General features: G+C 40.9%; 4 protein-coding genes across 5 annotated transcripts; 3 read left to right on the forward strand and 1 right to left on the reverse strand.

The window, feature by feature from the left end:
- The first annotated feature begins 604 nt into the window (after positions 1–604).
- Positions 605–5,800, forward strand: gins4 (GINS complex subunit 4 (Sld5 homolog)). The gene is made up of 8 exons (XM_063898070.1): positions 605–822; positions 1,336–1,422; positions 1,989–2,102; positions 2,203–2,300; positions 2,383–2,471; positions 2,621–2,711; positions 4,290–4,394; positions 4,700–5,800. Exons 1-7 carry the CDS (start codon positions 727–729, stop codon positions 4,384–4,386), a joined length of 672 nt encoding a protein of 223 aa, XP_063754140.1. The 5' UTR covers positions 605–726; the 3' UTR covers positions 4,387–4,394; positions 4,700–5,800.
- A 13-nt stretch (positions 5,801–5,813) lies between these two features.
- LOC134874075 (phytanoyl-CoA hydroxylase-interacting protein) lies at positions 5,814–15,229 on the reverse strand. Its single transcript, XM_063898067.1, has 5 exons — positions 14,963–15,229; positions 12,616–12,792; positions 10,947–11,121; positions 10,719–10,836; positions 5,814–9,933 (listed from the first exon to the last, which is right to left on the reverse strand). Exons 2-5 carry the CDS (start codon positions 12,781–12,783, stop codon positions 9,387–9,389), a joined length of 1,008 nt encoding a protein of 335 aa, XP_063754137.1. The 5' UTR covers positions 12,784–12,792; positions 14,963–15,229; the 3' UTR covers positions 5,814–9,386.
- On the forward strand, positions 6,759–8,302 carry ppp1r3c2b (protein phosphatase 1 regulatory subunit 3C2, duplicate b). 2 transcript variants are annotated; one of them, XM_063898069.1, is made up of 3 exons: positions 6,759–6,895; positions 7,013–7,088; positions 7,268–8,302. In XM_063898069.1, exons 2-3 carry the CDS (start codon positions 7,069–7,071, stop codon positions 8,208–8,210), a joined length of 963 nt encoding a protein of 320 aa, XP_063754139.1. In that variant the 5' UTR covers positions 6,759–6,895; positions 7,013–7,068; the 3' UTR covers positions 8,211–8,302. The 2 variants fall into 2 exon arrangements, with proteins under 2 accessions (XP_063754139.1, XP_063754138.1); XM_063898068.1 differs by having other exon boundaries at positions 6,789–6,891.
- Positions 15,230–17,121: 1,892 nt separating the features above from the next.
- Positions 17,122–20,918, forward strand: polr3d (polymerase (RNA) III (DNA directed) polypeptide D). Its single transcript, XM_063896527.1, has 9 exons — positions 17,122–17,287; positions 18,200–18,370; positions 18,463–18,506; positions 18,614–18,768; positions 18,880–19,004; positions 19,096–19,255; positions 19,385–19,632; positions 19,716–19,868; positions 20,452–20,918. The coding sequence occupies exons 2-9, from the start codon at positions 18,206–18,208 to the stop codon at positions 20,566–20,568; spliced, it is 1,167 nt and encodes a 388-aa protein (XP_063752597.1). The 5' UTR covers positions 17,122–17,287; positions 18,200–18,205; the 3' UTR covers positions 20,569–20,918.
- Positions 20,919–21,157: the final 239 nt, after the last annotated feature.

The following is a 21,157-nucleotide window of genomic DNA, read 5'->3' on the forward strand; positions in this document are numbered from 1 at the left end:
TGTGTGTATACAAAGTCATTTTTTGCTTTGCTTATATCCCATGCTTTCATTCATGCTGCTGCAACACAAACATTTCCCAGTCTGGGATTAATAAAGTCATTTTATTTTATCTTATTGCCTGCATTCTGACTTGTCAACATTTTCACGTATATACTCACATTTAAATTTGTATTTTTTTACGAAATGCACATTCATTTTGTATTCATTCAAATGCAGAAGGATCAGTAGAAATGTAATGTGCTGCACGTTACCATCGTTATACAAAATAGAGGTTTTTTTTTAGCCCCATTGGTGCTTCTTGTGTTGCTAACGCTGGTGCTCCCTTCGTTCAGATTCTCAGGAAGCATTGCCCATAGATAATGTTAAAATTCCCTCTCTTAAGGTTAGCAAAGCAGGCACTTACACCAAAAAAGATAGAACATTTATATTAAATATCTTTTAAAGAAAGCATTTTATTGTGTAGCCTGTTTAGCTGCGTTCAAACTACACACAGCCTGTGTCACAGCTTCCCTTACAGACCTAACGTAGGGGAAATAACAACATCGTAATCTCGCGAGACCATGCGTAGTGGCGCGAATAAACAAGGAGCTTCTCCAAATAGACGCTAACTTTTTCTGAGCTATTCTGTTTGAATTTAGTTTAAGACCTTTAGTGTAAGACCTTCACATACTGTAAGCTTTTCGGTTACGCTCAGTACTTTGTCTGTTTGCTTCGTGAAGGATAACTATGTCGGACGCTTTGTCTGATGACGGCAGCGTGAACCAGGATGACAGTCAGGAGGATGTTATGACCCCGGCGGAGCTGATAGCCAAACTGGAAGAAGTAAGAATATTTAACATCATTAATATTTACTGAGACATGGCCTTCCTAATATGTGTTTAACAACATATACTCCTCCTGTTTAGACTCTATCCTCACAACCAGAGGTGGGATAAGTGCTCAGATATTGTACTTTAGTAGTAGTAGAAGTACCATAGTGTAGTAATACTCATTTACTAGTAAAAGTCCTGCAATCAAAATGTTAGTCGAGTAACATATAAAAGTATTAGCTTCAGACTATATGTACAGGGTAGCTTGTGAATGTACTCCAGGTGTAACTAAATTCTTATTTAAGGGTTGTTTATCGTTCATATCATTAATCAAAATCTGCAAAGTGTCTGAAGATAGTAAATAAATGCAGTGGAGTAAAAGCAGACTATTTACCTCTTAATTGAAGATGAGTAGAAGTACAAAGTAGCAATATATTTAAATACTCGAGTAGCAAAGTACCTCGATATTGTACTTAAGTACAGTACTTGAGTACATCTACTTAGTAACTTTCACCTCTGCTCTCAGGCATGGCTGAATGAGAAGTTCTCCCCGGAGCTGCAGGAGAACAAGTCCGAGGTGGTGGAGTGTGTGATGGAGCAGCTGACTCACATGGTAATTTCAATGGGGAATACCTCCAAACATCGATGTGTCATTTCTAAATAACAGAAAACACCCATGATTCTACCTACCCTTTCTAGATGTCCACAGCTCATACAGTACAGCGGTGAAGTTAGTTTTAGTTTCAGGTCTCCTTGCTTAGTTTATGCAGACACAACCCAATAGTTTTTTCCTATACCTCTTTGCTAACTTGCTCATTTTTGTGGCACACCTTATTGATTACCCGTCATGAATTGATTTTAGTAAAATATTCATCAAGAAGACCGTTTTAGTTATATTTACAATAGCTTCCATGTTATGTGATTTATTGATTCAAAATCAATTCACATTGCATGACGAGCAGTACACCTATTTTGGGGGGATTTTAGAGCTTTTTATTTTAGGGTTAGGTGTAATTCTTTCTTCAATACCTTCCATGTTATGTGAGCCAGTGAGTCCAAATCAATGTGGCATTGTAACACTTCACTGGACAAATAACACACATCAAAATGAATACTTGTCAATAAGGTCCTACTTGTTCAGTGAAGCAATCATTTTTTTTTTACCTTGACCTCCAACAGGAAGAAAACTTGCAGCGGGTGAAGAAGGGTGACGCGAAGGCCAGCATCCATCGCATGGAAATAGACCGAATTCGCTTCGTGCTCAGCAGCTACTTGCGCTCCCGTCTGCAGAAGGTCAGTAAGGTCAACAATACAGCGTTCAAAAATAAAGCTCTCCTTTCACTTGCTGTCTGTTGACAATATTGCATGATCTTTGCACAACATGTATATCTAGATTGAGAAGTTCTTCCCTCACGTCCTGGAGAAAGAAAAGTCACGAGGGGAGGGGGATCCGTCTCTGCTTTCACCTGAGGAGTTTGCATTTGCCAAAGAGTGAGTATAATAGAGTTATAATCTGCATACAGCTGTTTTTGTGACATTGAGGTGTAATAACACACATTTATATGGCTTGCAGGTACTATGCCAACACAGAAACCTACCTGAAGGCTGTAGCCCTGAAGCACATGCCCCCCAACCTGCAGACAGTGGACATGCTCAAAGCAGGTAAAACCTCCTTTGTATCTCTATTTCTATTTGTTCACTCTTGGATGTCTCAGGCTTGAAATACTGCCATTAGCATGCAGTGGCAGTTGGTGGCATTTGCTCTTGACATTTTCAGTGCCCCTCACCATAAATCCTGTGTGTTGTTCCAGTGCCTGAGCCCTGCCTGGACTCCTTTGTGTTTCTACGAGTGAAGGAGAAACAGGAAAACATCTTGGTGGAGCCCGAGACCGATGATCAGAGGTACGTTTTAATTGTCGGCACAAACACTAGATGGCGGTGTCTAGGCCTGCACCATTTTGGAAAATACTAGGGCTGTCAATGATAACACGTTAACGCTTGAAATGAATCTGAAAACCTTCACACGAAAAACAAATTCATCACAATACCAAGTTTGACCCCAGGTTGAGATAGGTAGTTCTCTCAGTATGATAGTACTAAAGATAATATTCCCTTTGCAGCGCACATTATATTGACCGGAATCACAACAGCTCTCTGGGACACCGGCTTCGTCGAGGCTTTAGCTAAGTGTCGGAAAATTGTCGGATGTCACGCCAGTAATTCAGACCTAATCAGAATCATTTTTTATCCTGTTCTTTATTAAAACACACACGTGTCATTTGTCTAATCTCCCCTGAAAATACAAGTAAATGGTATTTCAATCTTGTGATCATTCATGATTAAATGCGTTTCACACGATTATAGTCTTTAACAATCCGTGTATCATTCGTTCATTTGTTTTTCCGATTTAGTTGAGGATTGAAAAAATGAAAATAGCATTTGATTTCTCGTTTTTCCCATTTCAAAACCAAAACCAGAAATCGGATTACGGTTCGTTTTCTCGTTTTTTCGATTATGCACCCCCAAACGGAAAATGGAAAATGAAACATTCGGATAACAAATCCTGGGAGTGTTAGTTGTCAGGGAAACCGATCGCGAGCCAACAACTGACTCATGCCACAACTGATCTGTAAGGAAACATGGCTAATTTGGAGTCTCACTACGAGATGATAAATCAACTCTTTCTGTCGGGGAAAACTCACGCCGAAATGTCTGAGACATTGAAGAGTATGGGAATTAAGGGGTCCTCGGAGATGTCGGTGAGGAGATTCTGTGGCGACGTTGGGCTGAGACGGAAGGGGCACATCACAGACCAAGAGCTGGAAGAAGCTGTCCTGACAACTAACACTCCCAGGATTTGTTATCCGAATGTTTCATTTTCCATTTTCCGTTTGGGGGTGCATAATCGAAAAAACGAGAAAACGAACCGTAATCCGATTTCTGGTTTTGGTTTTGAAATGGGAAAAACGAGAAATCAAATGCTATTTTCATTTTTTCAATCCTCAACTAAATCGGAAAAACAAATGAACGAATGATACACGGATTTTTAACCGATTGACAGAGTTAATTGCGATATGGTTTTCAACATTAGAGAGGATGATCATTTCTGCATCGTTATTCACACTACCTTGAAAAATACAGCTCTGAAAAAAAATTGTAGAGATAAAGATTTAAGAACAATGTGTCCGGCGCTGTATGTTAAAATGATCGTGGGGAGGTTTATGGCGGCTCATAATAAAGAGGATCTGTACCAAACCAATTTATATTTTTAATATGTACAATATGAAGTAGGCCGGGACTTCTCTGCAGAGCCACAATACTTCTTTCAGATGTTTTCACACATTCTGCCTCTTCCATATATATACAATATGGAATCATTGTGCAGCTCTAGCGGTGTCCCCTATCCACATTCAGTCCTGATTTATTTTCTGCTTTAATACTAAAATAACTGATTTATCTCTACCCCGTCTCTTCTATCAGAGAGTACGTTGTCGATCTGGAAGAGGGCTCTCAGCATCTAATGCGGTATCGAACTATAGCACCACTTGTCTCGACTGGAGCCGTGCAGTTAATTTAAAAATCAAGGTAAGTAACACTGAGTTTTACTGCGCTGTCTTTACTCAACGCTGCCCTCGCACCCTCTAGTACTGACATCTGCTAATTAATTTCTGCAGATCTTACATAAGCGACGACTTTGCATCGGGGTTTATTTTTAGCTCTCACGGGTTTTTCTTTTTTCACAGCTTTCATTGTCTCTTGGCAACAGATTATGAACAAAACGTGTGTCTTTTAAGTCCAAAATAGAGTTACGATAAGCCACACTTGTCATGTAACTGAACTGCACCTCACATTTGATACCATTTAAACACTGTCACTTTTCTTTGTTACAGGTCGCTGCTTGTGTGGTTGCTTCTGGTTCCAGTTGGTCAGAAAAAAAGCAATTTTGATGCGAAAGGACATTAAAGTGGAGAGATTACATCTGGAAATGCAGCCATCTTTCCCACTGTTGTCAGGATTAAGGATTGCTTGTGGGAGGCACACACAGACATTTGTGGCACCATGTCATCTAGACACCGTGGGGAAATAACATCCAACATGATGTCTTTCCTGGTGTTGTGGGATGCTTGTTGACGAATGAACCGTGTTTACCAGAGCAGCGTTTGCAGTGTGTGGTGTTCTTTTTGGACTTTTTAAAATCATGTCACAACAAGTTTGGTTACATAATTCTAATGTATTCTGGTGTGTTGGTGTTTGTGAGGCTGATTTAAGATTATCTAATGCTAATTAATTCTGTTGACTCACATCATTGGACTTTTACAAGATGCATCCAAAGGGGAAATTTCCATCTGTTGTGCTTGGTGCAGAGTGCGTAAATAAATGCGTGTATGTGTGGTAGAACATTCCTTTGAATGGCATCCACGCTTAAATTAACATGCATTTCTGTCTCTTTAAATAATAGAAATCCTGTTAGAGTTCAGATAACGTCTGTGCCTCTTCTCACCTTGGCTTCCACTTTCAGACGTGTGTATTATATGTTTTAAACTCCCCTCTGCTTCACCAAGCTCTTCTGACTGTGTGTGTGTTTTGGTTTTACCCTAAAGGGGTGTGTGGAACATCGTTCTCTGAGACATAATTGTCATAATAACATTGTTATATAATGGTCTCAAAGGGAGCAATCAGTGCTTATTGTTTGCCCTCACACAGATTGCTCAGTTTTTGGAACTAATAAGGGACTGCAGGAGAGCGAGGCTGTGCAAATCTGAACCACGTGTCAAATTACTTTTGAACTGCACCGCCAATCTAATTAGAATCGTAGTGTGATGGTGAGGATAGGAGCAATGCACTGGGAGTGTCTTCTAGATTTACACAGGAAGAAATCTGAGAAGCATAGAACAGGAAAGCTTTCATATAAAAACGTTTCAAAATGAAAGAAGCGTTCTTTAAGACTTTGAAATGTGGATTTAAAAAATAAATAAAGATATTGAATTGTTGTTTTTGCTTTATTGTTTTACCTCTTAACATTGCTGCAGACACATCAAATTGATTTCCATTTTTCACCACAGGACAGGACTGCATTGCTAACATGTTATGTCTGTAATTAGCATATTCCGTATTAATTAATAACTGATCTAGGTTCGTAGAAAATATTTTTTGTAACACTTGGCTACGCATTCCTTGCCTGTGTAAATTATTTTGTTGATTTGCATCATAGCGAATGTTTTCAAGTAGGCAGTGATGCACCTTATGTGTCAAGGTCTTTTATTATGAAGGGAGAATGTGATAGAATTTCATTGTAAAGGAAGACTCATAGGGAACCAATGTAAAGGCTCATGGGGATTTAACACAGGGATTTAATGATAAACGAGGGTTAGGATTAGACATAAAAAACTACTGTATATTGCAACCTTAAATAGTCTGAATGTGACCGGTGTAATCCTCTGTAACACATCCCTCAGTCATCAAAATATCTGCAAGTTTTCTGACCAAATACATCTCAATACATCTAGCACCAATGTGTGGCACAAAAGGGTTTCATGTAGGCTAATGTTGGCACTTCTTTAGCTTCCTCACTGACTGGCATGCTGATTCGTTTTGTAACCCGGCCCCTCCTCAGCGTCACGCATACAGCGATCCCTTCAGGACAGCAGCCAGCCAGACAGCAGATAATTTGGCTCGAGACCTTGGTGTCTACTGACAGGTCTGAGAATAAACCAGGGATGACTGGAATACTTTCCACAGTGTAGAGGAGAGTTATATTCAGGAAACCTGAATGTGTTTGCTGCTCAACACCGTCATGATGTGACAAAACAAAGACATTAGGTTACAGCGACATGTTTCTGTTGTCAGTGATATTACAGATAGAGTTGCACTAGCACAAGTTAAATAAGGGATGATGCTGTAACTCTTGAATGGGTTTTTTGGCAGGTCTGAAATCCAGATAGCTATCTGATTGGTCAGGACAGAAGAGAGGGTGGTGTCTACAACATGACATCCTAACTGAGGTGGTATAAATAAGGCCCTGCATGTTTCTCCTGCAGACAGGGATTAAACACTGCAGGCAACCCACTGCTCATGGGAGTTTGTAAGTACGTTTTAAGACATATTTGAACATTTCTTTTTAGCTTATGAATGAAGAATTGCACACAAATAGAGGTCAACATTGATGCTGCATTAATCTTTATACTGGCATTTCTGTTTTCTAGAACTCCAACCAAACATTGAGGATAACGTTTCCATTATTCCAGATCCCACTATCAGTATGGAGATGTCCAGAGCAACGTAAGCAAACTAAGTGTCTGGTTAGCATTATCTTGCATCACTTTACTGTCCAAAACAGAGTTGGGAATATAATTATGGTCATATCATCTTAATCTTGCGATGCAGTTCATTACTAATAGCACAGGATATTTAAATGTCTATTAAGACTTCTGTTTTTAATGAAATCCCTTTATCTCCAGTGTCCTGCCAGGGGTCAGCCTTGGCTCAATGGCCCAGTCAGCTGGACTTGCAGAGATTGCTGTCAGACTCTGCTTGAACCAACGTAAACAACTTTGTCCTCATGTTTGGGTTCCCATCCTGAAGCCTCAGCGCCCCTGCATCCGCCCTACAGTGGCAGATCAGTTTTCCTCTGACATCTTAAGCCAAGCCTATCTGACCAACCTTTTCCCATCCTTCTTCTTGGAGGACTTTGATGAAGATGATGATGATCTTTTTTTATTCCCAGTCAAGAACAAACGTGTGATTTTTGCTGACTCACGGGGAATGTCTTTGACATCCGTCAGAATGTTTTCTGATGAAGAGGAGCAGTCTGACATTAACCTCCTGCCGTCACTGAAGGATTTGGGGAGCATGATGGAGGATGGCTACAGCTGCACTGTCAGCACCTGCTGCCCAGGAACAAGCCTCAAACTGGGCTTCCCGCAGCCTTCCGCAGATTTCCAAGCCTTTCGTGCAAAGCTAGCTGAGAGCATGGTGACCCTGGAGAACTGCAGCGTTAATGAACAGGCCCTCCACGGTACGGTGCGAGTCAGGAACATCAGCTTCCAGAAGGAAGTGCGTGTTCGCATCACCTTTGACTCGTGGCAGAGCTACAGAGACGTGCCCTGTACACACCTGCAGAAACGCTTCGGGGGACCTCAGACAGACATCTTTGAATTTGACATTGCTATTCCTAAAGTTCTGGATGCCAAACGGAAGATTGAGTTTTGTCTGAGTTATTCACCTGGAGGGCAGAGCGAGCCGTTTTGGGACAACAACAACGGAGAGAATTACAGCGTTACCGTGTCAGTCAGCTCTCATCTGTGCTGCGGGAAGGATCTAAGTGAAAGGGCATGGTGTGCTTCAGCTAGAAATGATTCCTTTTTTTGTCAAACAGAAAGCATCAGTCCTGGGAAAATATGAGCTAATATTATATCTTTTTTATTACATTTGAATTCATTTTCAGAAATGTTTAGACATCTTAGTAAGTGCTTTGTATAAAACTTTAAAACAGGTCTTTGCGTTAAATTTTCTTTCACATTCTCTTTCAATGGTTAAGCCTTTTATCTTTCAGTGCGCGCTCTCTTGACATGCCCTACATTCTGACCACTAAACCAACGCATGCATTACTGTTGTGCACCAGGGACAGGATCCCCTTTCACTTTGGACGTTTTCTGGGATTGCCATATAGGTCAGAGTTTACTGGGCAGGCCCAAACAGAAATCCAATAGCAAGATGGGAGCTAATCTTAGCTCAGCCCTGTTTACAGAGCAGAGGGTTGCTATCAGACTGATCACATGGAACTATGTGATACCATCTTTCCGAATACCTTCCTCCTGAAATCCCAGCACACTGATTCCATCATCACATTGCACCAGATTGTTAAAAAATTGTGTAACATTTAGACACTGAGTTACAATTAACAAACCATAACTCTACAACAACCTTTAAAGGAGTGGTTCAAGTATTTGCAAGGGAAGCTGAGTAGGAATAATATTAGACATTTGGCAGTAATAATAAATAAGACAAAGGACATCTGGCAGTGAGTATTGCATGAAGTAAATATGGCAAAATGTTTGTTATACCCTTATATTTTAGATTTCTGTAATGTTGGGACATTTAGCTTTGTATTGTTTAAAGTTGGATAAAACAGATTTCTTCAAGGGAAAAACATAAAACTAGAAGTACAGAGAAACAAAACATGAAATCAAACACATCTTAGGGGAAACATTTAAATTAGAAAGAAGAAAAAGATATTCATAAAATGCCACAAAGACAAGGGAGAGCACAGATAACGTAGAACAAATAAGCAGAACGGATATCTTCCAGCATCATTTCTCAAGCTGTTTTCTATCCAGCCGTTAATGAACTGTATTTCCTGCTGTGATCATGATGAAGTTCAGGGAATCACATTATAAAAATCCTCTATTTAATACTCACTATTCTATACGAGGCAAGGGGGAAGAGGGGCAGCAGCATGCACGCACCCCGAGAGGTGGGCTGTTTCCACTGTGTGCTGACCTACACTTGATGCTTTCAACTGTTCATCTGATGCAACACTGTGTCATTCAATCTTGTAGTTTCACAATCTCCCAGGTCTCAGCGCCCCACACTGATGTTGCACACTTTGCAGCTCGGGTCTTTCTTGGCGTTGGCTGTGGTCAGACTCATGAGCTGGTGGTGCCCTCGGATCTGCTCCACTTGGCCCTGATCCAAAGACACCGGCTCAGTGAAAATCACCTCCAGGATGACGTCGCTGGCATGGCAGAACAAAGGCTCATCCCCTGGCCTCAGAGGGGCAGTGTATGTCAGGAAGGCGTTGGAGGCCAAGTCCAGCATAGGGAGGCGGGTGCGACAGAAGGTATCGCCCTCCGAGCCAACAGGGGCCAGCACCAGCACTACGTAGTGGTAGGCTGTGTACATACAGTAGAAGTCTGCAAAGTACAGGGAGATGTTGGGGTTCAGCAGGTGTCCAGCTGGGATCAGGAAACGCAGCGGGCCGTACGGGGAGTCTTTGGGAGGGAGGCCCGTATCAAACTCTGTGCTGCAGCTGAAGAAGACTCCGTGCAGTTTACTGTTGATAGGAGATCCATGACTCCCACTGATGTCTTTCAGGGCAGGACGCATCAGGCCTCCACATTCCCTTCTAAAAAAAGATTTGAAACCAAAAGGGGGATTATACTTTACATTTTGGGAAAGACATTCTTGATGTGGGTTTAAAGAGAAAATAGCACTTTGTCCATGTATACTCAAGCAAGCAACTAGTTAGCTTAGCACACAAACTGGGAAAACAATAGATAACAAATCCGCCAATCAATATATCTTAAAGCTAAGATGATCTCGAGAAACTTGCAAAAGTAAGGTAGTTCTTGAAAGTATCTAACCGGAAGAAAAAATAAACACAGCCCAGTGTTGCCGACCCTTTTCCAATAAAGCTAGCTAGGTTCACTAAAAATCATTGTTTCTCAAACACTATTGCCACAAAAATGTCTCAGCTTGTTTCGCTAATAACTTAAGGTCAAGACTTCTGATGACTAAAATACTTAACCTAGTTTAAGATATGTAGTTTTAAAACAACCAAGATATAAAAAGGTTATGGATTAATGTTGCCACAATACTCATGTGCAAAGGGAGTAAAGGTGACCAATTGAAACAAACAATTACATGGTTTGGAAAATTGTTGTAAAAGTTTTAAAGGTTTAGTCATTTTTATACATTTGAATGTGGAAATTGTGTTACCTGCAAGTTTGATTAGGTGTCTTCTTTTTACCATTGCACAGATTTAGGGTAACTTTTCTCTAGTTTTTATTCTTAAGCTTGATGACAAACTGCAAGCATTGGCTTCTTATTTACAGTACAGAGACATGAGAGTGGGTTTAATTGCTGCTGAATTGCTTTGCGGTAATTAAGAGATAAGAATGCAGCACTGACCTGACAAAGTCGAAGTATTCTGGATGCTGGTTGCGATAAAACACAGAAAACTTCAGCAGCCGTCCTGCAGAGCCCTTGGCCTTGTCGAGCAGCTGCTGCAGGTGCTCCATGGCATAGTCTGCAAAAGTAATGTAAAGGATGAGTTGTGTAAAATACGAATGACCTCCAATGCCTCCCATACTCTTTACAGTACATGTAACTTTAGCTGTCAGGTATAGTTTGTCATACCCCCGGTGCAGAACTCCACCACCTGGCTCCACTCTGACACCAGGTAGTCACCGTCTGGCTGTCGGACAGCAGTTTGGACAGCAACACAGTACTCTGTCCGTGGGCTGAGGAACCAGTGTCCCCTCACTGCCATGGGGAGAGGCACAGCCTTGGCCACCAGCTTGGTTGGCACATCCTGGAGGAAAAAACAGGATGTAGTTGACATCAGACAACACAATGCAAGGCTAGAACAGGTTGTTGTGTCTTTAATTTACATATCAGAAGAAATGTAGATGCAATTGTTAGGCTAACCATTTCCCTACATAAACTTTGCCTTATTAGCAGGATTTTCACCTTCAAACGCAAGCTGCTGTAACTAGGATACATCTAATCAAATCAACAGCTTTGTTTTTTCCAAGGCTAAGAGAAGCACAGCTAATTACCAAAGGCTCAGAGGCCAATATATCCATGGCAACATCTCTGATGCAAGTTTGTTTGTTCCACTTTGTGTATCAGAGAGAGAGAGAGAGTGTATCCTGCATACAGGGACAACTCACACTCCTACTCCTGCCTTGACTTCATAAAAGCACTTTTTTAAAGCTGTTGATTTACCAGCTGCAATAAATGGGTCCTAATTACAGTCAGTAGAGTGTATCTGAAACAAAGAGAGATCATGAATGAGTAATAATTAGACACAGGATTGTGTAAAAAAGATCAAATCTTTCCTACAGCGATTTTAATGAAATAACTAGAGCTCTGTGAGGATGTATACTAATTGCTAACTTCAGAACGCTAACATGCTCACAAGGGAATGTTAAGATGCTGATGTTAAGCAGGTCTAAAGTTGACCTTTTTCACCAACATAGCTTAGCAAGTTAGGATGCTAACATTTGCTAACTACCACCGACTAACAGTACAGTTGAAGTTAATGTGTCATTATTTCTGCAGGTAGGAAACACTAATATTAATCACACGATGACACAAATTTAAAAGGAAACAGCAGTTTTCTACAACATATCATCAAATAGTTGTTCAATTATTTCTGTAGACCATCATTTTAGACAAACTAACCAATAAACTGACAAGAAATCTGCCTAACCTTTAGGTGTGCTACTAGCATGGCTTGAATTGTAATTTCTAACGTCTGTAAATCCAATGCAAATAAATACAACATGCTAGGGATGTGCTGCAGATGGGGAGTATAGCTCTAAATCAAATTCCAGTGCTCGAACACAAATATAAAAATATTTTTGTAAAGAGATAAGCTGTAACATTGCTGCCTTATTTCTGTGTTGCTTACATTTTAAACATGAAAACTGCTCTGTTTTGTAGAGGAATTTGTCAGTTTTTGTCCATTTTAAAGGGGAGCAATGTGAGTCACTGGCCTGAAGCTGTTGACTGCACATATTTTCCTTTTCTGCCTGTATTGGAAGTGACTGAAAGGGCGCAAGTGTGGTTTTCTGTGTTCACGCTGATGCAGAATATCATAAGGCAGTTAGACCCATCTGTTTACCCAGCTAGACCTCTATAAAATGGACATTTAGGGCATACAGTGAGCCTACAAGGAAGGCTTTCGTCACCAGTCCTATAAAAAATGATTAATGTGAATCTGAAATATGAAGTGGACAGCTTAGCAGGACGTTTATTGGATTGACAGGGAAAGGACAGAGGAAGGTACATGAGGTCCGACCCTGTGTTTGAAGCGGTTGGGATCCCGGCTCTCTTTGCGGCTGAGGTCAATGAAGAAGTGTGTGGACCTGGCACTGTCCTCGGGGGTCATGTCCCACATGATGCGGAAGGAGTCACAGGTCACCTCACAAATCTGGATATTGCAGGGAGTGGCGAGAGGAGCGTCCATTTTTGTTATCTGCCATTAAAGTCGGAGAGATAAAAGGACCAGAGGATAATCACTGTAATACCCGTGCTGGAGAACATCTGCTTAGAGAGATTAAAATGCATAATTTAGAGTTACAAACTGGACACTGTCAAACAGTTAAGAAACACCACATCTGAGTTTCCCTTCGACAGAATGCAATTAACCTTTCATTAAGGGATCTGTGTCTTGGTTATTTATTCACTGTCCTGCTCTTTTCTTCCTCCTCTGTTCCCCTTTTCCTCGCCCTCAACTGACATTTCCCATTATTACACAACTCGATACCCTTGCGGCTGATTGACTGGCCTCTGCTTTCCCCTGTGCTTTTCTCAATCCATCTACAGCCATCTCCGAGCAACCAGGCGTCTGCAGCCTCCCCCAATCTTCTCCTGTGATTCTCAATGAAGGGGGTCACATACAAAAAAACAGCAGCACCTGTAAGCTACAATTTAAACTGGGGGTAACTTTTTTTAACACTTATGCCTCCTGGCTGAAGTGCACTCCTCTCCAAAACAGCTGAGATAAGCGAACTCCTTGCAGCTCGAGGGAAATCTACCAGCTTTTATAATGTTACGGCAGAAACAGGGGAGGCTTAAGTAGGTAACAGAAGCAGGTGATGTATGATCATATTTCCTTTAGTTGCCCATCAGTGATTCGATCCAGGCTGCTGCACATAGCCTTGAGTCTCACACCGGGTGCAATTTGTTGGTCGGCCTGTGTCTGCCAGCGTTTGATTAGCTGTCACCATCCCTCTCATAAACTGGAGGTAAATCTCTGCAACCTGTGAACAATGGTCATTTTCTCTTGCCCTAAGCCTTAGTACACATTCCTTCCTGCATATTTTGCTTGTAATTTGCATCCATCTTAAATGTACAATCACAAGCTCCTCCTTGCTGACTAGTAGTAGTAAAAAGCTCTTTCTTCCTCTAGCATCTCAACACCAGTGCAGCTCATTGTTGTTATCTTCCTGAGCATATGCTAAATCACAGATGTGCCTAAAAATAACCCTTAGTACTATCTCTTTTTTGTGTCGTCTTACAGATGCCTGCCGTTGTGTCATTGTCTGACTTTGAGGTCTTTTAAGGTGTTTGATGGACAGGCTGCAGGAGCTCATTAAAGCCTGTGAACTGTGAAATGTGTGCAGCAGCTCGTTCACACGGGGGCCAGAGCAGAGAGCAGTGGCATCACGCACGTGTGTTTTCCCGCACTAGCTTTCCAGCTGCTGTTCTCGTTTCTAACCACGGTGTATTTTCCACAGAACTGGGGCAAGATGAGATTCTAGCACAAGTCATCAAAGCCATCCCCCCATGTCTCTGCATGTGTGCCACGTTTACATCCAACACAGTTCAAATGCAGGTTCACACATCATTCACACACAATCCCTTTGCCCTGATTTATAAATCAGCCATTGTAAACACTTGTGAGCCAATTATCTCTGCTGCAGAACCAGCTCTGATTGCTGTGTTCATTTGGGCTGTTAGAGCTCAGTCAGAACCTCACACTTGCTGTAATCTAGCTGTTATCTCTTTGAGACAGCATCATGAAAGAAGCTGCTGCATTCATGCATATTGAGCAGGGCACCGAACGCTTCAAAGTCATTTATTTTTCTCCAAGGAGTTATTTACTCATTTAGATGGGAGAAAGGATAGGCTGATATTTCACACTAAAAATTCAGCAATTTTCTTTAGTTTTTAATCACAGGGGGTGAAATGGCAACTACAGAGAATGAAACCCTGAGCAATATTCTGTGAAGTTCATTAAGCAAGCTTTCAAACTGAGATATTGTGCGACTAATACAATTTAAGGCACAGTACCCCCCTTGCACAATTAAACTAAGCATTAACATTTAGAAATGACATGAATCAGTCAATGCTGCTGTTTGAAATATCCACACAGCCCTGTATGACATGGGATGTAACACATGTACAAAGTTCACAATAAATATCATTAAAAAATGCGTGTGTGCGTTAATGCAAATAAAACTCATGCATTTACATCCCAACTACTGCATTCTTCTGACCATATATCTATTAATACCCCCTGAGTGATGCACAAATGAAATACTGATGTACACAACTTCATACACTGGGAGTAGAACATAATAGATCTATTTTGAGAGCACTACATGTATCTATAAGTAGACTGATTTAGAAAAACGCCTTACTTGTATGAGGCTCAAATTAGTCAGGCAGAAATCTATCTTCTTTTCTTCTTCTTGCCTCCTCTGCTGCAGTCGATGATAGATCTCCCAAGAAAACTGATTAGGAGGTGAAACGAACACACTAGCTTCTCTCTCAGTCTGTTTCCCTCTCACTCTCTGTGTCACACACAAACACTCTAACCTCCTCCCCACCTCCCTCTCTCACTCCCCCCTCCGCCCGGTCTCGTTTTTGCTCTGGGCTCTTGAGGATGATGTTTACTTGGCTCCTATTTGCAGCCACACCGGATGAATTAAAGCCTAAATGAAGCAAGAGATGAGAGTTTATCAACCGGAGTGTGACCACAGTGAGACACTCAGTCAACCTCGTCAGCATCATGCCAGTTATACACAACACATCAGTCTGCGGTAAGCCTGCCTTAAGGCTCAAATCCACACAAGCACACGCACGCACACACACACACACACACACACACACACACACACACACACACACACACACACACACACACACACACACACACACACACACACACACACACACACACACACACACACACTAATATAAACTAACACTTGCATAAATGTCACTTCTCAGATATGGGGACAGTTTTGACAGGAAAAAAACATGAACCAATTTTGTACACGCTCCAATGGCTACTGCGTGTTTAGAAGAGATTATGCTGAGTGGTGTCCCAGGAAATTACATAGTGCTCCAGAAAGACCTCAAAAAATATACATGTGCCAACTGTTATGCCATATGGACTAACTCCACAGGACATCTCCCCCCATCACATCCGGAGGCGAGGGATGCCACTGTTTAAGTCCAGAGTAAGCAGATTTCCCTTCAGTTTCAGAGGGATGTTTTTGTACCGATTTAACCTTATGGGAACAATTTCATTTAGGATTTCAGAAGAGATTAGACTCTTCCCAGATTAGTGTATAATCTTTTGTTAAAACAATGGACATGGGGGTAGAATAAAGACAGATAACAAAGGGATAAACTGAAGGAGAGTGGAATCCATTCACAAACACGTCATATTTGTGTTGACAAGGATTTATTGCCATAATTCCAAGGCTGTGTGATATTGAAAAGCTTCATTTACCCTCAGCCAGGCGCAGAAAAGCGATACCCTCAGCGTGTAATTAAAGTGCAATCTTCCATCATTAGTCAAGCCATGACAGTCTGCCTGTGTCCAAACGACCCTCTCAGCTCCAGAGGTGGGGATAGGCAGTTTGTAAAAGGGAGGGTTTCGCTGAGTGTCTGCTAGAGAGAGAATATGGCTCCATTTACATTAACCATTTGTGATGTCCTTAAAAGACACAAACCCCCAAGCCCATGCATTTTCAGCACGGTTGGACTGCAAGTCTGGTCAGGAGTGCCAAAAGAGTCAGAGGCAGCCCGCAGCAGGGATTTATTTCTCCTTGTTGTTACTTCAGCGGGACACAAAACTAGAACAACTAGCAGTTTGCAGAAGATGAAGCATCATATTTGCATTTATTTGCACAAGGTTATGAACAAATATAAAAAGTTACATAATGCTGACTTGAAGGTAACGGACATAACATTACATTTATTATCACATATTGGAGAACACATCAAATAAATACCATAGACAAATACTTACATTTTCAGAAACATAGATTTCGTCAATTTAAATAAAAAACAATTATCTGAGTATTCATAGCCAAACTATAAGACTTTAACACAGAGGTCTTTACACACAAATATGGTCCTTGCATTTTATTGATTTCATTGTACTTTATATATTATTAATTGGCACTGTGTTCCCTTTCTGCACAACAACTGTATGCTATTATAAAAACAACAACAACGATTTTGTATTTATTGTGTTGCATTTGACTTGGCAAGCCATTTTCTTTTGTTAGAATCATATTGGCCAAGTATTTACCTTGAATTAATGATCGAAAAATCCTTTGTCCAGTATCTTGAATAGTGAACTATGTGCCACAGCCCACACTTTTACATTTAGTAGTTGCATTTTTTACATTGACTGCGCATATTACTGATCACCCCTTGATAAATATAATATAGTATATATAAAGCCAATCCAAAGACAAGACGATATCTGATGAATGACGATTCATTAAATGATTCCTACGACGATTTAGTTCGGATTTAATGCGTATTTGCGGTGTTTCTGCGCAGGACTGATCCAGGTGAACTCAGACAGTGACGACACTGCGGAAGTGTCATGGCGCCGTGCGTCATGCAGTGTCAGAAGCACCGCTAGCACAAAATAACTATTAATCCTTCTTCTCCTAAAGTCTGGACTAAACATAAAATAAGGACATCAGAGGAATCATAGCGTAAGTATCTGGAGAAGCATTGTGTGTCCAGAGCTTTTATTGACAGCGTTTCAGGGCAACAACACCCACTATGTGCTTGTGTTCGTGCTTTAATGTTGCCACGTGTTGCTGATTTTCTTGCCGTTGACGCAATAACATTAAATATTACGAGATAGAGTCGTGATACAAAACCATGATGAGCTTCATCATGGTTTGTGCACTTCAAATGGCTGTCATTTGTTTATCTCACTGAGTTCAAAGTGCTCCTGTGGTGAAAGAATATTGGACTTTTTTTTTTGTTACAATTGGATCCCCATTCAGAAAACACTGCTTAATATAGACACTGTACGAAAGGTAAACAATAGATTTCCCTAACCCCGAACATTTGCCAGTACATTTGGATTATTGAAGTGTAGCACTGTTTAGCCAATCTTATCTCTGCTGTCTAGTAGGCTAGATACACTTGATTAATTCTGTGTCAGTGACTGTTTAGAGGCATAGTAAATCAATAATATAAAAGACAAGAATAATCAGAGAACACTGCAGGTTATACACTTCAATGCAGTCTATGCTGCAGTATAATTCTACCTGTTCATCAAAAATTACATTACACTTTATGGTATTTGGCTGACACTTTTATCAAAAGCCAATTGAGTACATTACTACAGAGTAGACATTCCTACAGGAGCAATTTGGGGTTAAGCATCCTGCCCATGGACACAAACCACTAGAGCTGCACATGTTGGAAAACTGTAACTCATTTTGACTAGTTTGACTGATATTGCGTTTGATGATAAGTACATTAGAGGGAATTACTGGGTATAATTATTATGGAGTGATATTTGTGTATATTTGGCCTTAGACAAATATTGGGCTTACAGCAATTATGACATTGCAACAAAATATGTTAATTGTTTTGCCACATGTCTCCAGTTTAGGATGGCAGATTCAGGCTCAGGTAACCCCAGTGGTCAACGTGTGCCAACGACCCCCGGGGGGAGCGGGACGGGACTGCTGATGGGGCGCCGAACCCCCGCCGCCATCTCTGCTGGCCGTCTCCCCTCAATGCGCTCAAGAGACCTCACTCTTGGGGGAGTGAAGAAGGTAATGCACTCTGTCTCCCTGTTAGAGCTTGTCATCATCCAGGTTGTTGCTCATTGTTCCCATAATGATTTTTTTTTTTTTTTACTTTTCAGAAAACCTTTACACCTAACATTATTGGCCGAAAAGCAAAAGAAGAGTAAGTTCTCAACTGACCTCCAAAGTAAAAATACAAGATGTATAAAAATATGGATTCAGCCACCTGTTGGATTTTTGCCAATGACTGTTATGTTTCTTTTTTGACAGTACAAAAATTGAAGGTGGGCGGGGGAGAGACAGGAAGGATGCAGGTCGCGGTCGGGGTCCGAGAGACAGAGGCAGGGGCCGAGGTCGCCCAGAGGTCATCCAGTCCCACTCTATCTTTGAGCAGGGGCCTGCAGAGATGATGATGAAGAAGAAAAGTAGGAGTTCAGCTGCACTACCCCTCACTTTATACTGCTTTTTCTTTACCAATTGACGTAGTCCTTTAAACCCATGTTTAACGGTGTCTTGCTTTCCTGTATCACACACAGGTGGCTATGAAAATGAGAGGGAAGCTCCCGCCATGGGACCTTCACCCATCATCAATATTAAAAAGGAGAAGAGAGAGACGGAGGAAGAGACCAAAGAGATTCTGGCCAAGTTGGAGAGAGATACCGTACGTCCGTGTTTGTAGTAATCTTTATTAAGTAGGTTTTTTAAAAACATTTTACTTAAATTTAACTTTCCTTTTCTAATGCATTTTCCAGTTTATAGACGATCCCTTCCTGAGGAGTGAGCAGAGGAGCTGCCCTGTCCAGCTTCCCCTTGCTGTTTCTGGATGGGGATTCACAGAGGAATTTACTAAATCTCCTGCTAAAATTGAGAAGGTGGAGGATGATGATGAACCCATGGAACCAATGGTTGAAGGTAACAAGAGAAACTTAAAAAGTATTTGATCCATGTCACAGTTTCCATGATGTGTAAAAGCAGGAAATAAATAACAAGCTTGTTGTCCACATAGCTTCTCTCTCAAATGATGCGTTATGTGCTCTTCAGTGAAACAGGAGCCGGTGGAAATTGAAATAAAGAAATCAGAAGGAATGTTCAGGCCCCCTCCTCTCCCTGAGCCGGAGGTTCTTCCCGACCTTCTTCATAAATGGAGTTTGGGAAAAGGAGAGGAGCTGTTTTTCATGCAGATGCCCGACACGCTGCCTGGCCAGCCCCCAACCATAGAGCACAGGCCGGTGAAAACAGAGGTGAAGTCAGAGGACGGGCAGTCTGTGCTTCTGAAAACAGAGTCTCAGGTACATATATTTATCGTCTACGTGTTGAATACATGATGATGTGAAGAACACGTGTTCAGACAGTATTTATTTCTATTGAACAGGAGGAGGAAGCTGAAGAAAACAACTGTAACCTGAAAGACCTGCGGGAGGGCCTCGTTGGAAAGATGCTGGTGAGGAAGTCCGGTCGAGTGCAGCTCATTCTGGGACAAGTGACACTGGATGTGTCACTAGGGACATCCTGCTCTTTCCTTCAGGTATGATATTAGTATTAATCTGTTGTGGATGATGGAGTAAGATCTTAAACTCACGTAAAAGTAGTAAAATTACAATGTAAAATCAAGTAAAAGTCCTGCATTCAAAAATGCACTTTATTGGCATCAAAAGGCAGTTAAGAAATGAAAATACAAAAAGTAAAAGCACTCTTTCTCCACAACAGCCCATTCAGCCCCTTCTAATATTGCATTTACCAATTACACCAGCTCTTTTTTTAAACTAAAAATACTTCCAGGTAGTTTGCACATTTTAACTGGGGATCTAAAGTTTAGTTTTAATCTTTAACAATACATGATAAGTTATTTGTTGATTATATGTTGTATTATTAATCTGAAGTACCTAAATCTTGTGGTGCCCGAGTAAATGTACTAACCAATTTCCACCACTGGAATTGGTGTCTCTTTCTGTCTGTTTGTTTTCATACTGAATCTCTTTTTTTTAAAATAAAGAACAGCTCTGATTGTTTTGCAGCTTCTTTACACACAACTGTTGTAATATTTTATCCAAGAGTAAATATTTATTCTGACATGCCTTTCTCTTCTTTTCTGCCTCCTGTTTCCTCAGGAGCTGGTCTCTATTCGCTCAGAGGGAAGAACAGGCGACCTGACTATATTAGGGAATGTCAAACACAAAATGGTTTGTTCCCCAGACTTTGAGTCTTTGCTGGAGAGCCGTGCTTGATGCACCTCACTGAGCCCGCTGGATGCACTTGTGGTGGGTTGTGATGTTGACAAGACGTTCACGTTTGATGCTTTGGAAACTGACATACAATACAAGCAGGATGGTCATTTATTGTGCTTATGTGTTTTCAGACTTGCTAACATAACATTGAAATACACTAACTATATATATATATATATATATACAAATGAAGTTTTAGTTTTTTGTGGAAGAGGCATATCAAATCAGGGTCAAAGGTTGAATGGTCTGCCAAATTTCAGCACTGTTTTCATTTCTCTATATCTGAGAATACTTGACAAGACTGTACATGGATGTAAATGTGTGAATAAAAAAAAGTATTTGTTAATCCAGTATGTTGGTGTCAAATTGCTTTAAATTCCCCCAAATTGTCCACTTCGTCATCACCATGCAGATTTATATTAATTACTGAGGTTTGAGATTATGTTTACACAGAAATAGACAACAGCTGAGAAAAAAAAGCTATTATGAACACATGTATGGGGAAAAATAGGTGTATATAAAAAGCAGACCCATGTCTTTTTACAAGTCCAGTTTTCAGGATTTATTTTTCTTGTAAACTGAATGCAGT

This window comes from Eleginops maclovinus, chromosome 12, assembly GCF_036324505.1.
Source record: "Eleginops maclovinus isolate JMC-PN-2008 ecotype Puerto Natales chromosome 12, JC_Emac_rtc_rv5, whole genome shotgun sequence".
NCBI lineage: Eukaryota > Metazoa > Chordata > Actinopteri > Perciformes > Eleginopidae > Eleginops > Eleginops maclovinus.